Source organism: Fusarium falciforme, chromosome 10, assembly GCF_026873545.1.
Source record: "Fusarium falciforme chromosome 10, complete sequence".
Taxonomy (NCBI): Eukaryota; Fungi; Ascomycota; class Sordariomycetes; order Hypocreales; family Nectriaceae; genus Fusarium; species Fusarium falciforme.
This window is the reverse complement of record NC_070553.1, coordinates 1,126,398-1,151,811: the sequence shown is the minus strand read 5'-3', so window position 1 is coordinate 1,151,811 and position 25,414 is coordinate 1,126,398. Positions and strand designations below refer to the sequence as shown.

Here is a 25,414-nt window from a genome sequence, read left to right as displayed (position 1 = left end):
AACACGAATTCTTCTAAGCACTTTATACACGAACCCAAAGACCATTCTTCGCAGAGAGTAGCCAATAACCAACCAAGCCATGGCAAGCCACGTACCTGAAGGAGCAGACTGCATCTGAGCCTCTCCCAAAAGGACTGCGCCCTGGGCTTCGGAATGGCGCAAGATGCATATGGGTGCTATACCGGGCCCTTGGGAGTGCGTGTGACGACCCGCCGCCATCAATCTGGGCTCCACCATTTGGGCTGAAAAGTGTGCACAGCCCGTTTTCCCGCCTGTCAAACGATGAGGCGTTTGGGATCTGGGGTGGTGGCTTTCCAAGTATAGGAGGGAGGGATTGTGTGTTGTGGTTGGTTCACGGTGGGCATCTTTGTAGGCTTCTGCAGGGGAAAACGACGGATGTAGTGTAGGGGAGTGTGAATACGGACGAGTGTATGGTAGGTGAGTGGACTGTGTGAGGCGTGTAAGGAGATTATGTGTATATGAGTGTGTAGAGAAACGCCGTTGGATAGCATCACCAAACGCCAAGACCCAATGTTGCAAGGGACCGCGAAATTCAGCTCGATTGGTAACCACCCCTGGACGCCATGTGGTGCCAGCTACAAGCCTTCCCCCTCCAATAACTCTCCTGTAGAGGTTGATCATGACGTGTTGCTGCATGCACCGGACCCATGCCAGCGCAAGATGGACCCGATTAGGGAAGGTCCACCAGTTGAAGCTGTAAACCACACGACAAGGATAAACCAGAGCGGGAAAACTGTGGCTTTTTAGTTACCAACGATGAGGGATCTTCGGTAGAGCCAATCACTGCCGATGTGCTCGAAGGTGTCGGTAGATGCTCCATCTTAAGGCTGAGAGGAAGAATCGCCTGGTGTGTTTTACAGACGCGAAATGGGCCCGGTCCTTCGGTTGTCGTCTTCCCGGGGGTGTGTCACCTAGTCCCCTTGTACTGCCTGGAGCCAACCAACCCGTTCAACGGCCGGCGCCCGCTAGTTTGTTGGGTAACTCGCGCCGCTAGCTACCTAGAATCTGGGCAAATTAGGTCATACCAAACGGTCCATGGCCAGGTACCTGAAAACGCCTGCCAGTGCCAGATCTGGGTCGAGTCTTTGTTTCTTCAAGATGGATGATTCTTTTGTATATAACACGGCCGCCAGTATCCCGTTGTTCGAGGATATTCAACAGCAATCAGACAAAGTCTCAAGACAAAGCTTCAAAGCAGCAAAGCAGCAAACACTCGATACAGAAAAAGCAGCAGCAAACTACACCAGGTTTTCCTTCAACACGATCAAGATGCTCTTCCCACTGTTTGTGCCAACTCTTCAGGACCCCTACTCCCTTGGAGAAGGATCTTGGAGACCGGATAGTCCTATAGAGATTCCTCACGAGGTGGCTCTCATGGGTCTCCCTCAGAACATACAATTCACCTGGATGAACTCTTCCTCCAGGATGGTTCTACATATCGCCGCCCCCGGCTCTTCAGCTTTATATTCTGCCGACATGCCCCAGGGCTGGAACGGTCCAACGATCCTCTACGCTGGTTCAAGAGTCCAGGGAAGCCCGATGCTCTATGTCGAGCGGTCAGGCCGTGAATCAACCTTTCACTTGCCCGGTGTCCCGAGTTGCGGTATCATGCCTTGCCAGATCGTTCTGCAGTGCGAGTACGCCGACCCTGTTACCTGGTTTAGGTTCACCATGGTTGTCGGTGATGGCACCAACAACCACTTTGAAACTTTCGAGTGGCGACGTTCTTCCAAGTCTGCCGGAAAGTGGAAGCTCACACGTCTGGGCCCCGGTGGAGAAGAAGACATGTCGCAACAGTGGTATCCCTCTCCATACGGCCAAGAATACTATGGTTCCCCTGCAGCAACAGACAGCGGATCAAGCACCAGAAAAGAAACGGTGGCGATTCTCTCCGAAGAAAAACCATCGTCACGATCAAACCACAGGTCTAAAGTCGGAGGCTTCCAGTTCAAGGGTTCAGGCGCAACGTCTGAGCTTGGCTACCACTGGTCCCTGATGGCCGCCATGAGCGGCATCGTGATACTCCAGCTAATTGGTGCTGGGGAAAGCAGGGCGAGTGGATGAAACAGGCGCTTGGGAACCAACTAGTGTGTGTGTGGCGCACGCAGGGTAGAGTGGAAAGTTTGGGAGGGATATAGGGGGGGTTCATGCAAGGAGTGCCTAGTAATTGGGAGGTGGCGTGGAGAGACATTGGGGGCCGCGAGGTAAGTGTCTATGATTGTATGGTTTTAATGATTAGCTACATTCCTTTATGATTCTGTAGATAGTTGTTTGAGGCTACTCTAGAAGTTAGATTTTTCATCTTGTCAATTCATTTACCATAACTCGGATATGGAGTACCTGGAGTATCGTGTTTTCTGAATCAATGGCTGTTTGTGCCTGGAGCCTGGAGCCTGGAGCTGGAGCCTTGGTGCCGAGGCCTCCCTGACTTTGGAGCCCAGATGAATCACGACATGCAGATCCGAAAATGTCCCATTGTCCAATAAGATAAGATTATCGACCCTGCAAGTGTTAGTAGTTCTTTCAAGTTCGCACACGAGCTCTCGTGCATATACGTTGCGTCACGTTGGCCATGCGTCATTCACAGCATCTTGCAACTACGCAATCTGTTTGGCTATTCGATCTACCGAAATGTTCTAGTCAATTCTTTTGCGAGGCACAGAAGATATGTACGATTCGTGCATTTCTTAGGCTGCGGTGTTGCTGCCTCCCAAGCCGCGCGATGGATGCAAAAATCCCCGGCCTGGTGGCATCGGGCATACCGGTGGCTGATTACTGTGGCTGGGCCCTCACGATAGGGGTCAGATATGAGGCCTCGCACGCGCTTGTGGGCTTGAAACGTCGAAAAAATAAGCCGAATGTGGTGAAGCGGACGTGTTCTGCCTCCTCGGCCGAATGATCGTGTAATGGATGACTGTGCAGTTGTAGTGAAGAGGCCCTTTGTCGTGAAGGTGAGGCCTCTGATTAGGTAGTGGGTGTTGGCCTGTGGTCTCTGATAGGGTTCGTTGCCTTAGCAGGTGACGCATGCAGATCATTCAGTTGACGCACTAAATAGACTTCAATAGTCGAGAAGACACTAGAAGACTCGAAAGTCTCAGAACGAATCTTGTGTTGGACATGGAGAGTATATACATCCTCCTCATGGATGCTACCCTAGAGGTGCGCGCCACACATGACCGACAATGACTCCCTCACTGTGGCTGACTGCCTCCCACATGCCGACCTGTCAAGCCGAAGGAAGACCTTTGGTGCACCCTCTTCCCGTGCAACACAGCACCACCACCCAGACCATCCATGTCCCTCATCCGCGTCTCGTCCAACGCACGGTTCCACTGAAACGCAAGTCACTAGCATCCCCTGTCCGGCCCCGTCCGGTGATATCCAATTAGTCCCGATACCAAGTGGGGAAGCTTCCAGCCGCAACGGGCTATCAATCGTCGCTTGGCGACGAGATTGGTCCGTAGCCGCAGTTAAGGGTCTGACCACCTTGTCACCGTCGACAGTTGGCGCTGGGCAAATTGGGAGGCTGTTCCGTCTGGGGCCATGCTCGTCTGCAAATTGATCTGCCGTGGTGGGCAAATTATCGCTGTAGACTCCAGGGATTGCGTGACTTTTTCTCGTATCTATCCACTCTTATCCCTCTTACTCAGCTCAAAGGTCTTTTTCCCCATGTCTAATTGGCCATCTCCAGCGGAAGGGTTACCATCCGGAGAGTTTGTCTCTCCGCGGATGCCCGCATCTTGACCCCAAACCTTCTCAGACGATAAACGCGCCCTTGTCCTGTCATCTCGAGGTTCCTTTTTTTAGCCGTCGGCTATAAGGCTGAGACCCCTGGGCCACACACGCACACAGCCCCCCAGGGCGAAGTTGGTTTAATTCAACCTCAGCCCGCATGCTCGCTTCGGCCGAAACCCATGTGCTGCAACTCTGCAGCGACAGATCACGTCACGTGCTGTGGAACCTTTGTTGGCATTGCTGATGCTGATGCGCGCGTTATATACCGACCGTTGTCACCTCTTCTAAACTCTGTAATCAGGTCAGCACATGCCATCACGACCATCGCGTGTCTTTACTTCGTTCCACTACCCCAAATACCACCGCCTGAGCCCCTAAAACATGCCCGGAACTCCCTCTAGCACGGGCTGCGAAGCCTGTAGGAGGCAGAAGAAACGGGTAAGCCCAGCCACCCGCGGGAGGATGCGCGCCTAACGTGGGGACCCGTCCCACGCTAACCATGGAATGGTGGGTAGTGCGACAAAGTCCAACCAAAGTGCGGCCGATGCAAACGACTATCCATCAATTGTGTTGGGAATGGCGTCAAGCGATGGAAGTTTCAGTCTTTTGGAGTTGAGGATCAACGCCTGACTCCAACACCGAGACGGAGTCCCAGCAATGGCAAGACAAGAGTCGCATCGTCGCTCGTCCACATCCTCGGCATCGAAGACATTCGATACGATCTCCGCGCCTTTGGAGGCAAGCTCATCCCCGATCTTCCCCAACAACTGGGTTCCAGTCCAGCCCTCGACGCCTGTGTGTCCGCCATGGTCGCACTATACAGATCTCGTCAATACCAACAATCCAAGGTGGATGCTCTCTCCAAGTACGGTGAAGCTCTGGCCGCGACTCGAAAATCAATAGAAGACCCTTCAGAACCTGTCGTCACAAAGATGCGCACAGTTTCTGTCATGTACATTTGCCATGTGAGTACCTGCAAGCCACAATATGCACCCATCCATCCACTAACGCCCTCAGTCTTGGCTGGACCGCAAACACGCTGAGCAGCATCGCGAAATGATATCACATCTATTCCGTGAAGCTGTTGAAGCTGGAAAAGCAGAGGATATTGAGCCAGAATACTTCCAGGGACTGACTCAATTGGCAGTAAGTGTTCTTGATCTTATGTATTTTTGCACCACATATTGACATCAAGTCACTAGGTTCTGGCAAACATTCTCAACCCGAGGTTCGAGCTGGGCCCGTGGTTTTGGAATGCCTGCAAAAACACTGGCACCCCTCGTCCTGTCCGGTACCACCAAGGCACATTTTTGAGTCTGGAGCCCACAACTATGGCAGAAGCGGCAATCTATATTCGCTCGCCGAGGCGTTACCAGTATCAGCTTCGGTGCATGTACAATCTTGTACAGTCCGAAAAGGCAAGAATCCGCCAGCTCGTCACATTTGCAACAATGGCCACCATGACACCTAAAGCGCCACCCATGGCTATGAGAGTCCTGTCTTCATACCGATTTGCGTGGGGGTTGCTCTTGGGTCTGGGATCCATTTTGAACCACGTTCTACGGATATTCGACCATGATCTGGACCTTCTTACCGAGTCACACCAATATGTCGACGAAGCCATCGTGTTGACAGAGCAGACTGCTCCCAGCCGACCCAATGGTGCTGCATTTACACCAGACTACCTCAAGATGGTCTGGGCGTCCATCACCGACTCTTACCGATCTGCTGAAATAGAGGCAATTCTACTCGACTATGAAAATGACGTAGAGGGCGCTGAGTATCTAGAAGAGGCTCTCGCCATGAAGAGGAGGCTCTACCGGATGGCAAGACGCGAGACACAATTTCAGGCGCAGACACCACCGGAAGTACCGATGGTGGGATGCATGCAGGATCCATCGGATGATATGCGGGTGCATGATATTGGAGCGCCGAGTGAGTGCGTGATACTTTAGCGAGAGCTTACGTGAGAGAGAGTGCAGCGTGATGGTTGTTCAGCTCGACAGGGGCCATCAAGAACGCCAAGAGAAACAAAGGACCCTGAATGACAAGGTTGTCATTATCCAACACAAACATTGCCCACATATAATCTAAATGGATATGGAATTATGAGGCTATGAATCAGGTAGACAGAAAAATATCAAAGATAGGCACTTTATGAGTTGGCCCAAGTTGGGAGATGTTGGTCAGCCCACATAGAATATTGCAGCGGTCATCCAGCCACATCCCGTACTTGAAACGATAAAACTTACCGTCAATTATCATGCGGCTGACTTAAGGTTACTTGTCTGACTTATCCAAGGTAACGTTACCAAAGCTTACTTGCAACTCAATTGGGCCTCGGATGCTTTCTCCAGATAGGCATTTTCGAGTTCTCGGATTGCAACTCTGCTCTCGCCTCTTGAAGTTCTCAAGTTTTGGCTTAGCATGCCGTAGCTAATATGCATTCCCCAATTACAGGCTCTTGATTTTGCCTTTAGCTGCCTACTTTTCAATTTGAAAACGCCCAGAGACTAGGCACTTGTTACCTTCGGTGACATGATAACCTCTGTCTGTAGCCAGGACTTCTATATGAACTACGAATTTATCCTCCTGTAACTCTCTAGAAAAATGATTGTGAAGACTTTGTCACCAAAACTTGAAAGCCCAGGCAACCAGTTATGATTGTCTGATCACGGGAGCCACAGCTCAAAGGAAGTTGCGGACAAACCTGTAAACCCAAAGAAGCATCGTTTATCCCGCAAAAGCCAGGAAACTTGCTAATTCTTGATCACAGGCTTGTTTCATGCTGAGGTTCCAGAGATAGGGGTGCGAAGAAAACAGTGTTTGAAGCAAGATCGACATCAATCCCAATGCAGCAACACACTGCGACGCCGCAAACCGCCGTAGATAACGCATGGCCACCGTGCCTGATTGCGCCACAAAGGAAGGCACCCCTTGCAAATGGATCTTCGGTTCCATGCTTGAAGCGAAGTTTTTTCTGGCCAGAAATGCGTGGTCAAGCTGTAGGCAGGATGGCAGAGTCTGCGAAGCTTTCGGATGTTGGGCTTCCGGCTTGGAGATGCTCCGGCACTTCCTGAACCCGATGCAAGCCAAGCCTTCCTATGGCCAATTACAGGAGTTATGTTGTGAATATGAGTTGTCAGGTTCTATTTTGAGGGTGTAATCGCACTGGTTTCGATGGGCAGCTTCTTGAGGACGATCTGCACTATGGTATGGGACAGACAAGGGATGGAATCGTGATAAGGAGGTGGGGCAGATGGTACTTGGATACCTCATATATGAAGCTACAAGCTAATAAAACTTGCGAGACTGAATTCATTGCCCAAAAGCCGGGTCACTGCTTGGTCTTCCAACCATGGGATGATACCCTGACGCTCAAGAAGCAAACATGGCATTTGTAGAAAGAACGGCAATTGGTACCAACGGGTCGAAAAAAGGAGCCTGGCCTTGGTCCTATCGTAGTAACAACCGGCAATCGTCATAGGCCATTTTCCGTTCAATTTTACAAGAAACCTTGCGGTGTCCGATGCCGGCTTAAGTTGCGGTTTAGACTTTTCGCTAGATAGAACAAGACTTGCTCATCGTCTGGTCATTGGTAGCGGCACTAGACCTATAGCTGTAGTTCGGGGGAAAGGTACTTGATAACTGGCTCGGCTTGTGTACCTGCCTATCACCATTGTGGCTAAGGACGGGCACTAGTCGAACAACGTTCCCGTCTTTCGGCAATTGTCCAAAGTGTCATTTGACAGCTACATAGCCGAATTCAGCGGATTCTTCGTCATCACGCTTCCACTGTTTGGGTGAATTTGTGGCGCACGCAAGAATCTTGTTGGTAGGTTACAGTTTCCGTCCAGTTCAAGCACATTACCCAGCCACCCGGGCGTTCATTCTACCAAGGGAGCAACACAGAAACAGAACAAGATTGGCTTCTTACCTACAGAAAATAAGATATTTTATTCAAATAGCTTAACAAGACAATGAAATAATAATACTTTTGCTATATAATCTCATGTCTCATCTTCGGTATTATTAGTTTAAGTTTATTCTTATTATCATCCCTACCACTCAAGTGTAGGTGTCTGATGAATTACAAAGGTACTTGCTACCAGCCAGCTATCATGGCTCATCCGTCAGGTTGACCATAGTATCGATTCGGATATGAACCACTATACTAAGTCTCTTTAACAACAATGAGACATTAACCCATTTCCCATCTTTATCGAGATATCTAAGCTCTGAGTCTTTTTGGAATCTCAGGGACCTCCTTGAACAACCCTCCTGCCCTATCTGCACATGCACTTCGCTGGATGGGGCATCTAGAGCCGGCTGGGAAGAATCGGAAGACACAGCCATACTTACCTGAATGGATCATTGATGCCGAGATGTTTCCAACTTGTTAACTCGATGCCACCTTCATGTGAAAGAGGGGTAACCAGGGCGAGAGTGCCAGGACGGATCATCGGATCCTGATAGTCTATTCATGTGACAACAACATGAAAATTCGATGGCTTGGGCGTGAGCTAGCTGGAGCAGCCACAACGCATAGATTTGGAACCGAATCCTTTCTCGACGCTCGCCAGCCCTCGTCCACATATCTCCGGTTCTTCGCATTCCTTCTTGGTTTTGGCTCACTCGCCTGACGCCTCCTAGGCCCTGGCAAGGTCTGATCAAACTTTGGATTCGTCAGCTGCTCGGGAGAAAGGAAGGCGGAAGAGAGGAGGGTTGTAAGATGATGGTATTCGTGAAAGAGGATTGAAGCCACCACTTTTGGTAGCACGGCTGATGACAGTTTACGTGGTTACATGAGTATGACCTCCTTCTAATATCGCCTTTCGGGATCTGCAAAGTTCATGGCCACGACCAATAAGTGCTGAGTTGACGAATTCACACTCTTGGAGTCAAAGAGCCAGATCTTAGGACATATCTCGGGCTTGTTGATGCGGGGGACGGGAAGTTATGATGTGCAATATGTAGTAGGTTCCTGACTAGAGAAGTTCCATTCACCCGAACGCGAGTTGACCACAGCATATGTGACGAATTTCTTGACTCGTTTCATATGACGGCTCAGGCTGCATCGTTTATATGCCTAACCTGTTCCAAATTAGACGAATGCGGGGTATCAACATGCCGAACTGCATGTTGTGCATCATTGTTGAGAGAGTTGTCGAGGTATTGGATGCCACAATATTCAGCTTGGACACCGAGGATGCCGAGCTATGCCCGCACGTGCTGGGTGACAACTCTGGATATCATAGCCCAATTGAACGATAGCTTCTTCTTCAATCGTCTGGCCGGTGAGGTGAGCATCAGTCTTTTTCGTCAACCACTCACCGTCGCCTTGATGACCCTGCCTTTGCGGAGGAAATCGGGTGGATCCGGGCTGGACCCCGATTTGACCGGGGAAGCGCCCCTCTAGCGGACTCAGAGGCCGAATTCTAGTGGCTCGGGGTTCGAGTCCGCTACTGTTCAGTGGGCCGTTCACCTAGAAATATGGCCCGATGCTCCCCGCAGGAATGGCAAGACACCCGACCTGACGGCAGGAGAGACGCTCACCGAAATAACCGGCGACCGATGCCGCTCACCTGCCATCCCCATCCGATTCGATCCATGCCCCAAGCCCAAGCCCAGACCCAGGGCTTGACTAACATTTCGCTCAAGCCAACGCCTCAACACCACGAGATTCCTTCCAGCCTCATCACCATCACCACTACCGTCGCCCGCCGTGCTGACCTCTCCCCGCCCCCGACGAAGCCCGCGCCTGCGGCACACAAGAGGCGATCGCAAATGACGGGCCCAAACAAGATTGTGAAACGCACCGGACGAGACTCTAGGGGAGTTTCGCGCCCTTCGTCCGGTGGCGCTCTCTGCAAGACTTGCACACCATGTCGCCAGAAGAAGGTTCGATGCGACGGCGCGCGACCCCAGTGCATCGAGTGCAGCACAAACAACCTTGCCTGCGTGTACCCTCACGATGCCCGACGTGAGCCCCGTCCCTCTCGTGCCCGTGTGCAGAGTCTGGAGGCGACCATCGCAACCATGCTCGACCACATGAAGGCTGCCGGAATCCTCACCCCCGAGATGCAGGCTGCGTGGACTGCCGAACTCATGGATACCGATCATCCTTCCCGCGCATCTCAGGACTACACCACACATGGCCTGAGTCGTCTGGCTTCGACCGCCGCCATCGCGAGCCCTCTTCCGACCCCGACGGCCTCGACAGCGGCGCAAGAAATGGGCGCTAGTTTCCTCTCCTCGCCGCCCCGAAGCAGCGTTGGTCCGACCGACGGTGAGACTAAGCCGCGACTCGACAGCTTCAACACTATCCTCTCGCGAACAAATGCACCCGTCGATTCGACCGAACTTGCTCCTGCAAAGTTGGTACCTCGCCCCATCAGCAACGACGGCAACGGCGATGGCACCGGCTTGTCACCCAGCGAAGCCCGAGTCGCTGGCGTCTTCCACGAAAACGGTTACGTTTCTGCAGTCCACGGTCTCGCCAGTATCATGAACCCCACGTCCCGCGCCCAGCACCGAGAGAATATCAACACCATGACCCGTAAGGGCGACGATGCCATTTCCGCCTCGAAAGCCCGCCTCATTAGCAATGCTGCGCTTCAACGACAACGAGAGGCGCGTATGTTCCGTAACCCACGAGACTTGATGGACCTGGACGGCGTGGATCCTGAGCTGGCCAAGCATCTTCTCGACCTGCACTTCAACCGGCAGCACTACGCCTACCTCATCTCCTACCGACCTGCCATTATGGACAGTCTCGCCAGCGGCGGTGGACCTTTCGCAAATAAACTCCTCCTCAATGCCATCTTCTACTCGACCTCTCTCTACAGCGATCGCCTATGTCTTCGCGCAGACCGTGATGACCCCCAAACCGTCGGCAGACGCTTCTACGATCGATTCCGCGAACTCCTTGTTGACGAGCTGGACAAACCTAGCATCCCTTCGGCCCTCGCTCTGCTCTTGACCAGTGTGTCGCTCGTGTCGCAGGGTAGACCGAGCGCCGGCTGGAGTTTGTCAGGAACTGCGCATCGCATGATTATCGACCTGGGCTGCCACCTGATGCTGGGTCCCGACTATGAGAGCACGGGCGGTGTCACCACTGAGCGAGTACTACGACGGGACCTGGAGCAGGAGATGCGCAAGCGCCTATACTGGGCCGCCTTTACCACCGATGCTACCCAGGCCCTGTACCTCGGACGCCCCTGCATGTTCGCCTCGGCGCAGGCCAGGGTGCCGCTCCAGCTGCTCGACACATTTGAGGAGCTCGAGGAGTGGGAGCCCTACGTCGATCCCAAGTCTCCGGCTTCGGCTCCACCTCCGTATGGACGTCAACCTGCCCACGCCGTGTCAACGTTTAGCAGTCTCGTCCGTATACTGCAGATCTCTACAAGGATCAATGACTTGTACGGCATCCAGTGTGTCAAGTACACGACCGAGTACCTCCTCAACAAGAAGGAATCGATCGAGAGGGAGTTTGAGAAGTGGCAGAACAGCTTACCCAGCCACCTGCGATTCGACCCCGATGATACTACCACCATCACGCCTCCACCGCATCAAATCACCCCACAGTGAGCTTACCCCAGTGCCCCCACGTAGGGGTCCCTATTTGCTAACAGTCGGTACAGTACCACGTTCCATGCGCTCACCATCCTGCTACACCGCGCGTTCCTTGAGGAGGGTCACCTTAGGAGGCACACCGACGAGAGCTCCAAGCGACGCGGTGAGGAGGCATGCATCCAGAGTGCTCTGATGATCCAGAAGCTGGTCCGGCGATATCGGGAGTCGTTTACTCTCCGCCGCGCGCCATTCCTGCTGTCGTATGCTGTCTACTCGGCTGTCATTGTCATCCTTCGCCAAGAGCGTCACGAGAGAGGCCAATTCACCGAGCCCATCTCCTTCTTCTGGACATGCCTCAGCGAGCTGCAGCTTGGATGCAACTTTGGCCTCAAGAAGCCGCTCAGCGTCCTCCAAGATATGGTCCGTGAGTTCCAGACCACTCTGAAGGAGAGCAGTTCCGCAGGCCCGGAGCAGGGACCCCCGCCAGCAGGCCTTGACGAGAGCTTCTTCTTCCCTCTGGCCATGACCCCTTCGGCTCCTGGTCTCGCGCCGACCACGACAGCATCGACGGGTACGTATGTTCCATCCGATTACATCCCTCATATGGACCATTTCGACCCCGCTTTTGGCACCTCGCCAGGACTGCTCGACTTTTTGAACGACCAAGAAAAGGACATTTCCCAGGACGCGCTGTATGGACTGTTTGCGCCCTCGCAGCCGTTCCCGTGACTGGCGGGCGAGCCTGGCGAAACCTTTGGTGCAGGACCAGCCCCAGCGGCCTGACATTACTGTCTGGCCTAACGTTGTCCCTCTGAGACTGTCCTCCCCCGTCAGACATCGGCACGTGTCGATGCCTCGGTTCGCCGGCTTGCTGAGACAGGTTCGGTGCAAGAATCCGAACGTTGAAAAACTATATTCGCAGGCCTCGTGCAGCCGAGGCTTAACACAGCCTTGTAGCGGGTTGCTGCCCGTGATGTCGAGGAATAGATAGCTGCCCTTTCAAAGGTTGGTTGACGAGGAGCCGTCATTGCGAGGCTCTGTCGACTGTTCTCTGAAAGTGTTTCAAGTCGAGTTGTTGCTGTGAGACAGCGAGGCTCGACTAGCCACCCTCTTTCCTATGAACCTCCATTGTCGTGGCTGTGGGGATGGACGCCCCATCGCAGGCAGAGCGCCAAGGCACGTGGAGTATCTCGAGAGGCTTCGCATTTAGACGCTGTGAAGCCTCTTGCTTGACGGATTATTTACGACTTGATGAGAGCCGTTTTTTGTTGGCAAGGCATTTCTTCTTGTTTCTTTTGCGCATAGACCATCAGAGTTGTTAGAGCGTTATTTGGCCATGTTCAATATTAGATGTGTTTACGAGTAAATAAATGATGAACAGTTGCTAGAGTGTTGTGGAGACTGGTGATGTTTAACAACCGCACATCAGAGTTGTTGGGCTATGGCAGTGATACTCCTCACAGTACAGGAAAATCTCATTCATGAGGCCTCACTCAGGAATTGAAACTGTAATTAACCATCATAAGCACTAAATAGAGGCTGTGATGGGCGTTGCTAGTTGCTACACATGATTCGAATTGTGACGTCCCAGCACACACCCTCAATTACCCTGAACCATCACACAGGAAGATCTCAACAAATATCAACCTTGTCGCCTCAGAAGACGCCAATATGTGTAGAATCTGTACAAGGCATATCGGCAGTTCCATCCACGCCCACTAATCTTCTAGTTCAGTCAGTCCTATTGCTCCACGATCGCCGTACAACAAATGGAGGCCGCAGAAGGCAGATTTTCGGCGATGACTCAGCGCGCTGCGCCGCCTTGGGTACCCTCACAAAAGATCGATAAAGGTGGTTCTCATCAGCTTGTAGTCTGTCGCAATTCACATTGAAGTCATTACATTCACCTCATTTTGAACAAGCCCATTCATTGGTTTAACAGTTTCGCTCAAGCATTGATCCAAGTCGCAATGTCCTCAGCTGTACCAATCCCCCGCGTTGGCGTGTCGGCCATCATTTATGGGCCTGACGGCAAGATGGTTACAGGGAAGCGCAAGGGAAGCCATGGAGCGGGTGAGTAACGCTGATACTATACAAATACGCGCAAGCTAATAGGGATATAGGCACCTGGCAACTCCCTGGCGGCCATCTCGACTATGGTGAGAGCATCCTCGTGTGCGCTGAGCGCGAAGTCCTCGAGGAGACGGGCCTTAAGGTCAAAGGCGTCAAGGTCGTCGCTGTGACAAACGACGTATTCAAAAAGGAGGAAAAGCACTACATCACCCTTTTCGTCCTCTGCGAGATGGAGGACAAGACGGCACAACCCCAGGTACGTTCAATACGAGCTACTCCTCCCGCGCGCTCACCTGACTAACCCACAACGCAGGTACTAGAGCCACAGAAGTGCGACGGATGGTACTGGAAGACATGGGACGACCTGAAGCAGCTTCTACCAGCCGTGTCGCAGGGCGAGCAGGGAGAGAGCCTGTTCCTGCCGCTGGTGAACCTGCTCGAGCAGACGGACAACTTGGATACCCTGAGACCATAGGTTGGAAGGGGGCCGAGGACCTGGTCAACGGGATAGAACGAGAGGGGGATACTAAGCTGAAGCGATTCACACAAAGCAAAGCAAACAAGGGCGCCACTAGATTTTCCGTGACGCCGAGATGAACAATAGACTTGTTTCTGTCTCAGCTGCAGGGGGGACCCGTCACAACGGGGTTCGCCCCTCTGTATTGTCTTGGAGCTAGCATCGTGCCGTCTCACTATTTTTGACCTGTCAGGACCCCTTTCGGCAGGGTTCAGTTGAATCAATGCGTTTTTTTGGTGTTTTGCATTGTCGATCATCGGTTCGGGGGGCTGGCAAACTTTGCTTTTGCGGGTGAGGGCGATTTTCAGGGACGGGGGGGGGGACTCCTTGCGTTGGATACGTCATGGAGGGAGTTGTGGAGGGGAAGAGGTGAGTGCAATTGAGTGCGATTGAAGTTGACGAGAGGAATTGAAGTGATGGCATTGAGACTATCATGGGCTTGCCATTATCTATGCAAATGAACAATGCCTCTATCGAGACTGACCACACTCTGAAGCAGCGAGATCCGCCGCGGCCCAGCGCCAATGAGACACTCATTGTCGGCTGGAGCTGTTGTCTCGGAGGCACATCTAAGCCGACCTCCTGGATATCCATCCCGCAGACTTTGCTTCTCTACGATCGGCGGGATTGTTTCTTTTCCTCGAGGAGGCTTTGGTGAAGGATCAATCTCTTGGTTAGTTGTGACCCGAGATTGACTAGGGAGTCTATGATCAATCGACCGAGATTAGCTTCGGACGCGGAATAGAGAGGTCTCAGAATGAAGGGTCTTGTTGCGAGGATGGAGTTCTTGTGAGAGCTTCGAGGGGCTTTGGGTTGCGAGATCCGGGGTATATAATGGTATGGTAGTTCCTCCCAAACTCGAATCTCATCATCACCATCACTCACAATCATCTCATCTCATCTACTCTTCTCTCCTCTTCATTCACTCCTTAATACACACTTCAGTCACTCTTTCGACTACAAACCAACTACAACTTTTTAATCTCAAGATGCCTTCCAACATCATTTCCCAGCTCGAGGTCATCAGCCGTGAGACCGGTTGCCTCCTCGACGTCTCTACCCTCATCGACCTGAGCATCTGCCCTACCCTCGACATCATCACCAAGAAGCCCAACAAGGTCGAGGCCAAGGACAAGTACATCACTGTCACCCCCACCACTCCTCAGAAGTCGGTCCACTACCGCCGAGGATGCAGCACCGACAACTGCTACCAGGTTCCTGAGAAGGTGTGCAAGAAGAACACTGTCATCCACGACATCCAGATGCTTGTTCTTCTCGGTCTCCTCAGCAAGGAGGATCTTGAGAAGTACCTTCACATCACTGGCGAGCTCCCTGAGAGTGAGCACATCGATGAGGACAAGGATGGCATGACTGTCGACCCTCTCCTTGGTCTCGATGTCGGCGAGGACGGCTCCCTGGCTGATCTCAAGGTCGGCGGCAAGGATGGCCTTGTGAACCTCAACCTTGGCAAGAACAAGGATGGCAAGCCTCCTCTGGCCAACCTCAACCTCCTCGGCCCCGATGGTCTTCTTCGACTTGACCTCAACGGCAAGCCTCTCATCGATCTCAAGCGCCGATCCGACCGCCTCGTCGATGTCGATGTCGGTGGTAAGAAGGATGCCGATCAGGCTACTATCGACGTCGATGTTCTTACCCACGCTCGACGCAGCGACCGCCTTGTTGACGTCGATGTCGGCGGCAGGAAGGACACCGACCAGGCCACCATCGATGTCGATGTCGTGACCCACAAGCGCCGCGGTCTCCTGGATGGCCTTCTGGGCGAGGATGGCGTTGTGCCTGAACTTTTGGACGGTCTCCTGGGCAAAGATGGCCTGGACCTTGAAGATCTCCTGGACCTCGACGTTGGTGGCGAGGCCGATGAGGATGAGGCTGCCATCGATCTCGATATCCTGACCACTCCCAAGGACAAGGATGGTGAGAACGGCAACGGCAACGGCGGCAACAACGGTGGAAACGGCAATGGTTCTAACAATGGAGGCAACGGCAATGGCTCGAACAACGGCGGTAACGGCAACGGATCTGGCAATGGAAGCGGTAACGGCTCGAACAACGGAGGCAACGGCAACGGCAACGGATCTGGTAACGGATCGGGCAACGGATCTAACAACGGAGGCAATGGCAACGGCTCGAACAACGGTGGCAACGGAAACGGATCTGGCAATGGCAACGGATCGGGCAACGGAAGTGGTAACGGCTCTGGTAACGGATCCGGCAATGGAAGCGGCAACGGCTCTGGATCTGGCAACGGTTCTGGCAGCAACAACGGCCACGGAACTCCCAGCTACGGCCCCGGATCTCAGTACAGCAAGAAGGACCTCAGCAGCCACTACCAGCCCATCTGCAACAAGGGCTTCAAGAAGGAGTACATCACCCGCACCAAGCAGGAGCACGCCAACGACGTCAACCACTGCCTCGCCATCTGCCAGGCCCAGGGTGCTCTCCAGACCATCCACTCCGGTACCAAGCGCGGTGACATCGCCCACATCCTCGTCTGCGCTGCCATCCAGTTCGACCAGACTGCCGAGAGCGGCAACTGCCACTACGTGGTCGCCCCCGAGACTGAGCCCTGCGAGGAGGAGTACCTCGAGGAGAAGAAGGACTGCTACTCCTTCATCCGCAACTAAGCGGTACAAGATTGCAAAAACATCCATGGTGACGACTGACGGCTTTACTGGCTGGGATATGAAAGGTGTACGGGCATCTGGGAGGTACAAACACCGCATTTGGACAAACATCCAGCCGGATGATATTTCATTTCTTTCACAAACTTTAGGCATTTACAGTTTAGACTTAATATATGTTTCCTTTTGTCGATGATAATCGAGTTCCCTCTTTGTGAGATGTGACATGGCATTCACTGTGCAATGACAGTAGGGGCTCCATTGTAGTGGATTGATGTTTCTTGGCTCCATTTGACCAGCAATAGTGATAATTATAAATTGGAATAATCCGTAGACATCAAATGCTACTTCATCCATGACAATTAAACCTGTTTGTGTTGTTTCGCAAGACAATCATTACCCTCGTGTCCCCATCGCTATAGCCGAGTTGCAACTATCGCGGCTCGTGACTTCGAGTTTAAGCTCCGAGCTTCCCATACCTCCATGACGCCTCCTCTCCCGGACCACCACGTCAACAACCAAGATATAGCCCCCGTTTCTCGCCTTCACCCTCGATCCATATTCCTTACTCGTCCAATGTCATAATCAGCTACACTTATCAGCTGCGCGCACTCGCAGCATGCTATCGTCACCATGTCTTCTCTCGCTGAACCCCGTCGCCCCCGTCTCCTCGCCCGCAATCGCAAGCTCCGCCACTTGCGCGGAGTCTGGCTGCGCAACCTGTCTTTTGCGCCGACGAATCTCAGGACTGCCGACGATGCCGATCTGAATACGAGTCCCAAGAAGCTGCCCGTGGTGAGGGAGACGAGCCAATTGCATCCGTCGCGATCGTCGGAGAGCTTGAGGAAGGATGGTACGCGGCCTGATGCTTTGCGACCCCAGCAGAAGAGGAGGACAAGCTTGAGCTTGGCGCATGCGAACCCTGTCGCGAGGCAGAAGAAGCTTGAGACGTTGATTGAGGAGTCGGTTGGGGATGTCTTTTACTCGCTGCACGTCGAAGGGGAGACTGATCCCGTCTACATAAGCGAAGTGCGCGAGAAGGCGGCGGTAAGATGTGCAGACACCTCCAAGCTGTGCAGACATCTGACTACGCAGTAGAACTTCAACTTTAGGTTCTTCAGCCTCGAAAACAGCGATTCGACCATCTCGAGAAGTTGCGCTTTGACTGTCCGCGTGTGGGTGCGCCGACCGAAACACACGTCGTGGATCTTCCTGCTCGAGGAATCGATAGACCTTCGTCGACTCAACTTTATAGGCACGCTCCTAGACCGAAACTTTCCCCCGAACGCACTCGTATTCCACCTTGAGGATGGTGTTTACTCGCTCGATTTCCCAAATAAGATCTCGGAACCCAAACAAGCTCCGCCAATGGCCACGTCGTCATATAGTACACTTATGAAGCTGGCCAACCTAGAAAGCTCGATCGAGGACGCGATAGAGACGCAACAACGGCTCATGGAGGAGATAAATCAGATATTAGCTTCGAGGCCAAAGGACAGATCGGGGACAGCGCGTGAATCAGCTTCGCTAGTGGAAAAGTACGTCGCTATGCAACGGCGCGCGAATCAGCAAGCGGAAAAGAGACGGGATGAATTACAAGAATCGCTCCAAAGTCGAAGAGAGGCCATCGCCAGGGGAAGAGAGCTTCAAGCTAAGGCCGAGGCGGATATTGCCAACAACAAGGAGCAGTTGGAAGCTTCCAAACAGCTTCTTGAGACGACACAGCAACAGATCCGCGGCCAACGAAGACGCATATGCTCCGACCTCGCCGATATATTCCCTATAACTCCCATACCGAACTCGCCAGCGCTTTCTTTCAAGATCTGCAATCTTCCTCTCCCGAACTCGACGTACGACGCTGCCACGGCGAAACACATCCCCGAGGATGTCTTGTCTGCCGGGCTTGGGTATGCAACAATGCTTACCCATCATTTGCAGTTCTATCTATCTCATCCGCTACCATACCCTCTTGACTGGTTCGGTTCTCGATCATACGCCCGCGACCATATTTCTCAGCTGTCAGACAAGCAGGTCTCACGGAGAGAGTTTCCTCTGTATCTCCCACGGGGTGGTTCTACAGCAGGCCAGTGGCGCTTCGAGTACGGCTGGTTCCTCCTCAACAAAGACATTGAGGCTCTTTGTGCATCCCAAGGGCTCCGGGTTGTTGACATCCGTCATTCGCTCCCCAATCTGGAGTACCTGCTCTATGTGTGCAGCGCTGGCACCGACCAAGTCCCCGAGCGCAAAAAGGGTGGTGTCCGCGGTTTATGGGCTGGTAGACTGAAGGGACGGATGTCGACAATGTCGGGCCAGACGGATGGCGATGGAGGCAGTATAACAGAGAGCCGAAGGGGAAGTGTCGACAGTGAAGTTATGAACCAGCATGGCGACGCTCTGAGGTCGGCACTGTTGAAGACGAATGGACACACCAGGGATAATTCCATCACCGACAGCCCAGACGACAATCTCTCGCTACCGTTTGGAGAGGGCGATGCCAAGTTTACGCTCAGGACCAAGGGCTTGAGGGAGAATGTGTCCCGTTGAGTTGGGGAGAGAGCTTCAATCACTTCTTGGAGTTGAACATGGGAACATGACGCCTCCATGATCAACGATGCGTTACAAGAGCTTCAATAGTGATAGGTATAGCTGTAGGCTATAGCCTCACAGCGCATTAATTACCAAGTTTTGCTACACTCGTGGCTGATCCTGCCATTAATGTACTACTCAGTGAGAGCTCCCATTCAACCTACCGAATTATGTATCATTCCCCTTACTACACTTCTCTTGCCTTTACCAATCAAAAAGAAACTCGCAATCACTGAGAAAATGGCGGTATCGACAATGAACATCATCATTATTGGCTCGGGACTGGCCAACCATGGTGCAGCGAGTGTTCTCCGAGAGCACCAAAACGTCGCCGTCTATGAACGCGGCGGTCCTGAAGCTGCCACTTGCGGCTAAGGCAATTGCCTATTCTGCAACGGCTTTAGGGTCCTTCAGAAAATGGGATTTGACACAGCGGTGGCGTCCCCTGCCATGGCTATCGTCTGTTCGACAAGGCTGGCAAGCGGCTCAAGGATTTCCCCATTGACTTCAAAGGTAGCTATGGAGCCGACACCTTGACAATGAAGCAGTCTGATTTCCGAGCGGAGCTGCTACGGCTGGCAACTGCCCTACCTGCGGATGGTATCAAGGGAGAGCCTGTGCGCATGGTCTTCAACACTGCTGTTGTTGATGTTGATCCTGAGGTTGCTTCTGTTACGCTGGGTGACGGGTCTATTGTTCAGGGAGACGTCGTTATCAGTAAGAATATCTCCTAGGACACCCTGTGTCTTGAGAAATAAATTTGTGAGACTAACGCACTAACCAGTCGCTGACGGTGTTCACTCACATCTCCGTAAACGTATCACCAGAGACGAGACTCATTGAGCCAAGAAGAACGGAAATACTTGCTACCGCATCGCCATCTCCTCTGATGAGGTCAAGGACGCTGTCGGCTACCTGCCCGAGTGGTGGGACCCCGAGACGGCCGACAATCGCATCAACGCCCTGCAGGTGTTGGATGGCACGAATCGTCTTGTTGTCCCGTACCCCCTGCGACATTACGACTACATGAACATCTCGTGTCTCTTCCCCACGCGAAATGACCGGGGAGGTATTGAAGAGTCTTGGTATGCAGATGGTGATCGCAAGGAGTTGATTAGCACCTTTGTCGACTTTTACGAGCCCATCCGAAAGATACTCAGGTAAGCCTGTTCCATTAACCTTCAACTAAAATCAGGAGCACTGACAGCCATAGCATTGCCAAAGAGGTCAAGGTTTGGGACCTTCAGGACATGGATCCTCTCCCAAACTGGCACAGGGGACGCGCCATTGTGATTGGCGACGCCGCACACGCCATAACGCCCATGCAAGGCCAGGGAGCCAACATGGCAATGGAGGATGCAGACAGTCTTAGGCTGTTGCTTCCAGGCATGGACGAGGATGAGATCAAATCGGTGCTCGCCAAGGTCGGCTGTGGGCAAGAATGGCTCAACTGCAGAGACGAGGAGATGACCGTTGATCTCCGCACGCGTCTGCCCTCGTCGATCTCTCATCCAGACACCAGGCAGGCCATGCCACGCACGTGTGCTAGCTACCGCTACGATGGTGAACAATGCCTTCTGATAGATGAGGTGCATCTGACAGAGATGCTCATGGAGGACTCCTTCGTCACCTTGTGGGATGCAATATTTGTGTAGAACGTTAGCCAAGACAGCGGATTGTTGATAGGGAAATGCATACTTGTCTACTCATAAGTACCGATACCCCATCTGGGTCACCACTCGCATGGTATTACGAGACGAAACTCAAGCGGCATGTGGTCTAGTACGGATAGCCGCTTTTACGACATCTTCGCTCTCCGGCTCAGCTTTTGCTCAGCTATTCATTAGCCCCCATCAGCTGTACTCACCCCCTTAGCTAAGCAGCTCCGCGGCCGCATTTGTTCTTAATTCTGGGCCCTCAGCCGAAGGACTGTTCCTATTATTCCGTCTAATTGTCACAGAGGTGATAGGAACTCTAACCAGGGGGGCTAGCTTAGCCCTTGTTTTGGGACCGAGACTTTGATTTTCGAATTTATTTTAACAAAGGTTCTAGAACTAGGCCGTTTGTAGATTATTCTATGTCTAGGAGAAGTGGTACTGAGACGCGTGATAGGCTGGGATATGTGGTATGATGGTATATCTAAGATACTAGGATATATAATATCATAAGATCTTATATGCTATCATAGACTCTGAGCTGATATCTAGTATATTATATCGTAGTAGGTACTGGTATATTCTAAGGTTCCTAAATTAGAAATTGGGGATATATCGAGAATACAATAAAGATGGAGCATTTTGAGGACTTGAGGACTACGCAACCTACTTCCTGAGGGTAGCGTATATACTTGTTAAACTGTGTAACAACTATCTAGGTAGGCAAATATGGGAAGACTAGAGTGCAAAAGATAAATTACCTGCATTGAGCGTGTCCTACATTTCCCTCTTCTTCGTAGACCACTAATGATACTCCTATAGGGATGACTACCAATGGCTAGAGTTAAGAGTCGAGATTATCAACTCACCAACCTCATCGGCCCCATGGGAACATATATCTTCTGGCTGAACTCTCCGCGGGGAACCAAATCCCATCCACTGAAGTTGCAGAGTGCCGGAGACGCTGGATTCCGCCTTGGCTCTCCAGTTTCTGAGAAATTCCAAAGGACAAAAAGTTGTGCGTTGCTAAGGGTCGGGCGATATCGTTGAAAGGGACATCAGTGGAGGTAAAAACCATGCGAGGCATATTCACATCAAAGACACCTTTCAGCTCATCCTCGCCAGATATCGCACCACACCAAATATACCCTTGCCGCAGAATTTTTTTAATCATGTCCTTAATCAGAGGGGCCGAGCTAAAAGGATCCATTGTGAATTCGTCACAAAAATGAATGTGCCGAACTCCAGCCCTCATACCCATACTCTCCGTAAGACTATCCACAATGCTAGGCAGATTCAACTGGAATAGCTCATCGACGATATCGATGAAGGCCGTTTTCAAGGACGAGAGTTCTTCTCCTGGTTGGAACAGCCGTTTTCTGAAAAGCTGACCGTGTCTTGCCTGGGATCTTGGAAGATACACTTTGCGTTCGACTTTCCAGAGCCATCCCCAAGTTTCGAGACCCGCGGCATCCAGAGTCACTTCTGGAAAGCGTGGTTCGTTACGTCGAGCATTGCCATATACATGGGAGATATGCCGCGGAGATTCTAGGAACTGATGAATATTCAACGGCCGCCAGGAAGTCCTTGACTTTCTAGAACACTCAAACATGTCGGAATCGCCTTGAGGATGAATAGAGCCATTGAGCAAGGCAAGTCCGAGTGCACAAGTGCTGTAGGAAAGCCCCTCAGAAATCAGCGGGGTAGTCTCCAACCGCTTCTCGTATCCGCACAAGTTGGCAGTAATGGCCAGCCGGTCTGCGACAACCAGATTCTCTCGTTGATGTAACATGTGAGCGACTTCGTAGTCGCAGGGGCGAGAGCCTCTTCTGTCTTGCTCCCAAGCCTGCAAGCAAAGCCCTGCCATTGTAGACCATCCAGGAATATCGGATCGTCGACCCAAAGTCTTTGACTCGCAATTCCTTAACCATGATGAGGCTCTCCAAAGCGCGGAGAGTCGGAAAGAAAAGTCGTTAGATAAACCCTTACCTGGTCCACTCCGGATAAGGATCTTCATTGTATTTCTCGAGCAGGTTGCTTCCTGGTAAGTCCAGCATCGATAGAACCATCTATCACGTGCTATACTGCAAAGCACTTTTATCAACTCGGCAACAGTATGCGGCTCTGGAGCATGATCCCAAGGAGAGTCGCTAAGGCTGTAGGCGGTTTCGAAATGAGATAGCAGTTGCCGAAATGCCTCGGACGTCGTTTGGTGAGCAATCTGCGCGCTCAGTAGTCCGATGGGGTTGCTACTCTGGGAGTACACGACGTCCATGCATTGAACACCTTGTTCCAAGTCCTGAGGATCATCTTGATCGATGCACTCTTGGTCGATCCAAATTATTGAAATCCCATGCCGTAGAGCATAAGATATGGCTCTGTCAAGAACATCATCAGGTGCGCGGCAAGGACGGATGCTATTATTCGTTCGAACGTAATAACGAGGGCTGCGGCAAAGCATGTCTTGATCAAAAGAGTTCCAGCAATATGATACTGCAACATAGTCTGTTGCCCCGGGAAATTTGGCCTTATCTGTAAGATTGAGAGTAATCCTCGGTTTAGAGATAAATTCGCTGCCATTAATGTTGGGCACCTCCAAAAAACGGAGTCGACCAGCCCAGTGGGAGGGAGGGGTTCGAGCCACAACATGGTGCTGGACTTTAAGTATCTTCTCAATGAAGACATCTTGTGAAGGGAAGAGCGAGCCCAACTCGCGATTGTGATCGAGCTCCATGAATGTAGAATTTAGCTAAGGGGCATGATATTTTAGTACCCAAGAGATCTTGTGAGACTCAATACAGTAAGGTTCGGAAAACCTCCGGTTAGTCGGCGAATTAGAGTGGGGCACCCAGGTCTCGCCATAACCCCAGTCTCGACATCCCTAAATCCCTCACCGGCGATCAACACCATAATATTTAATCGATGATTCCTTAACGAAATAATAATCAATTTAAATAATTAAAGCTAGAAATTGATATATATAGATTCCTTTTCTATTTATATAATTTCTATCGCCTTATTATAAAGATTAAGACTATGAGCTTCCTTATAACGTAAAGCTGCTTATATTGCTTTAAAATATATAATTATAATTTCTAGGATATATATAAAGGTCTTATTAGGGTTATAGTCAATAGCCTTACGCCTAGTTATCTCCTTTGACTTTAATTTTTCCTCGAGGAATATTATATAGAGCTATAAGGCTATAATTATAGTATTCTTCCTATCTAATTCCCTTATATATATTTATAATATCCCATAGGTCCCACGGGAAGGTATTACAATTCTAATTAAGGCATTAAGCTTACTCTTTTATATCTTTTCCGCTCTTTAGCGTATATTAAAGCTTAGTATTACTAACTTTCCTCTTCTTTAGTATATATAGCGGCGATAATAAAGATAATAGCTCTTCGGCCTTAATAGCTTAATCTAGAAGTCTTTTCTTATTAAAAGGGAATATTCCTATGGCCTAGAACCCTAATTATATATTCTAGCTCGTAAAAGCTTAGTCTAATACCTATTTATAAGCTTTAATAAACCATTGCTTTTATATTAGGGCCATAGTATTAAATAACGCGAAGTCCTTAGTTATATAATAAAAATAAAACTTAATAGGCGAGAATAAACTTATATCTAGCGGCTAGGAGATATATAATAAGTACACTAGTAGGTATATAAGTTAAACCTTATTTACTTATGCTATATATATAATTTTAATTATAATATATATGCGGTGGCTATCTAAGATAAGTATATATTAAGCTATTATATCTTTTAGTTAGGTTTCCTAGAAGAAGATTTTAATAAATTACTTCCTAAAGATAATAATATTTAATTAACCTATAAGAGAATAATTAAAGAACTAATTTAGTATATTTTCCCCTAGAAATTATTATCCTTAGAGGTTTATATTAGTTAAAATAAGGGCAAGGGTTAATTATATACCTACTATGCTAATATACTTAAGAATTATAGCCTAGGTATAAGAATTACTATTTATAATAATAGAGTATCTTATAAGAGTAGATCTATATACTCTGCCGGCCTAGATCTCCCTTTTTATAAGCCTATATTTATTAATATTATAGGTATTATTATTTTAAATCCCTAGAGACTTAATAGTATAAGAAACTCGGTCTATGTATTCTTTGAGCTTTTCTTTCGTCGTGGAATATATATAGTAGGCCTTAATTAATTATAATAGCTTTATTTTAATGTCCTCATGGCGGTCTAAGAACTAGTCTACCTAGTTATATCTAATAGGTTCTTCTTACCTAGCTATACTTATAACTAACTATGCGAATCCTTAGATATGTGCTTTCGAGGGAGCTTAGCTAATTACTTCTTTTTATAAAATCTATCATACTAGGTCTTTTTCTTACTCTTTTAATAGTCTTTAGAATAATTTTATCGCCTTATAGATATTTATATATCCTTAAAGCCAACTATATAAGGTTAAACGCGGGATACTATGGGCTATAGCTAATAAGTTAACTATGTCCCATTTAGTCTACGCAATCGCGCTTTTAATTAGATATTTATAATCTTTATCTATTTAAGAAGATATATTAAAGATTTCATTTAATTTACTAAAGAATTAATAATATTAT

At 50.5% G+C, this 25,414-nt stretch overlaps 6 protein-coding genes and 1 pseudogene across 7 annotated transcripts, besides 1 other annotated feature; all 7 read left to right on the top strand.

Annotated features, from left to right (window-relative positions):
- Positions 1-1,119: 1,119 nt before the first annotated feature.
- NCS54_01225500 (Hypothetical protein) lies at positions 1,120-2,085 on the top strand (the record flags this gene model as incomplete). The annotated part of the gene is made up of 1 exon (XM_053157497.1): positions 1,120-2,085. One exon carries the CDS (start codon positions 1,120-1,122, stop codon positions 2,083-2,085), a length of 966 nt encoding a protein of 321 aa, XP_053013472.1.
- A 2,052-nt stretch (positions 2,086-4,137) lies between these two features.
- On the top strand, positions 4,138-5,711 carry NCS54_01225400 (Zn(2)-C6 fungal-type domain-containing protein; the record flags this gene model as incomplete). Its single annotated transcript, XM_053157496.1, has 4 exons — positions 4,138-4,194; positions 4,272-4,721; positions 4,774-4,902; positions 4,959-5,711. The coding sequence occupies 4 exons, from the start codon at positions 4,138-4,140 to the stop codon at positions 5,709-5,711; spliced, it is 1,389 nt and encodes a 462-aa protein (XP_053013471.1).
- Positions 5,712-9,279: 3,568 nt separating this feature from the next.
- On the top strand, positions 9,280-12,060 carry NCS54_01225300 (Zn(2)-C6 fungal-type domain-containing protein; the record flags this gene model as incomplete). Its single annotated transcript, XM_053157495.1, has 2 exons — positions 9,280-11,342; positions 11,400-12,060. Exons 1-2 carry the CDS (start codon positions 9,331-9,333, stop codon positions 12,058-12,060), a joined length of 2,673 nt encoding a protein of 890 aa, XP_053013470.1. The 5' UTR covers positions 9,280-9,330.
- Positions 12,061-13,301: 1,241 nt separating this feature from the next.
- On the top strand, positions 13,302-13,879 carry NCS54_01225200 (Nudix hydrolase domain-containing protein; the record flags this gene model as incomplete). Its single annotated transcript, XM_053157494.1, has 3 exons — positions 13,302-13,404; positions 13,455-13,660; positions 13,718-13,879. The coding sequence occupies 3 exons, from the start codon at positions 13,302-13,304 to the stop codon at positions 13,877-13,879; spliced, it is 471 nt and encodes a 156-aa protein (XP_053013469.1).
- Positions 13,880-14,760: 881 nt separating this feature from the next.
- On the top strand, positions 14,761-16,566 carry NCS54_01225100 (Hypothetical protein; the record flags this gene model as incomplete). Its single annotated transcript, XM_053157493.1, has 1 exon — positions 14,761-16,566. One exon carries the CDS (start codon positions 14,761-14,763, stop codon positions 16,564-16,566), a length of 1,806 nt encoding a protein of 601 aa, XP_053013468.1.
- Positions 16,567-17,166: 600 nt separating this feature from the next.
- On the top strand, positions 17,167-19,107 carry NCS54_01225000 (annotated as a pseudogene). The gene is made up of 2 exons: positions 17,167-17,610; positions 17,662-19,107.
- Positions 17,167-19,107: a sequence feature.
- Positions 19,108-19,688: 581 nt separating this feature from the next.
- NCS54_01224900 (FAD binding domain protein) lies at positions 19,689-20,804 on the top strand (the record flags this gene model as incomplete). The annotated part of the gene is made up of 4 exons (XM_053157492.1): positions 19,689-19,866; positions 19,934-19,944; positions 19,999-20,309; positions 20,363-20,804. 4 exons carry the CDS (start codon positions 19,689-19,691, stop codon positions 20,802-20,804), a joined length of 942 nt encoding a protein of 313 aa, XP_053013467.1.
- Positions 20,805-25,414: the final 4,610 nt, after the last annotated feature.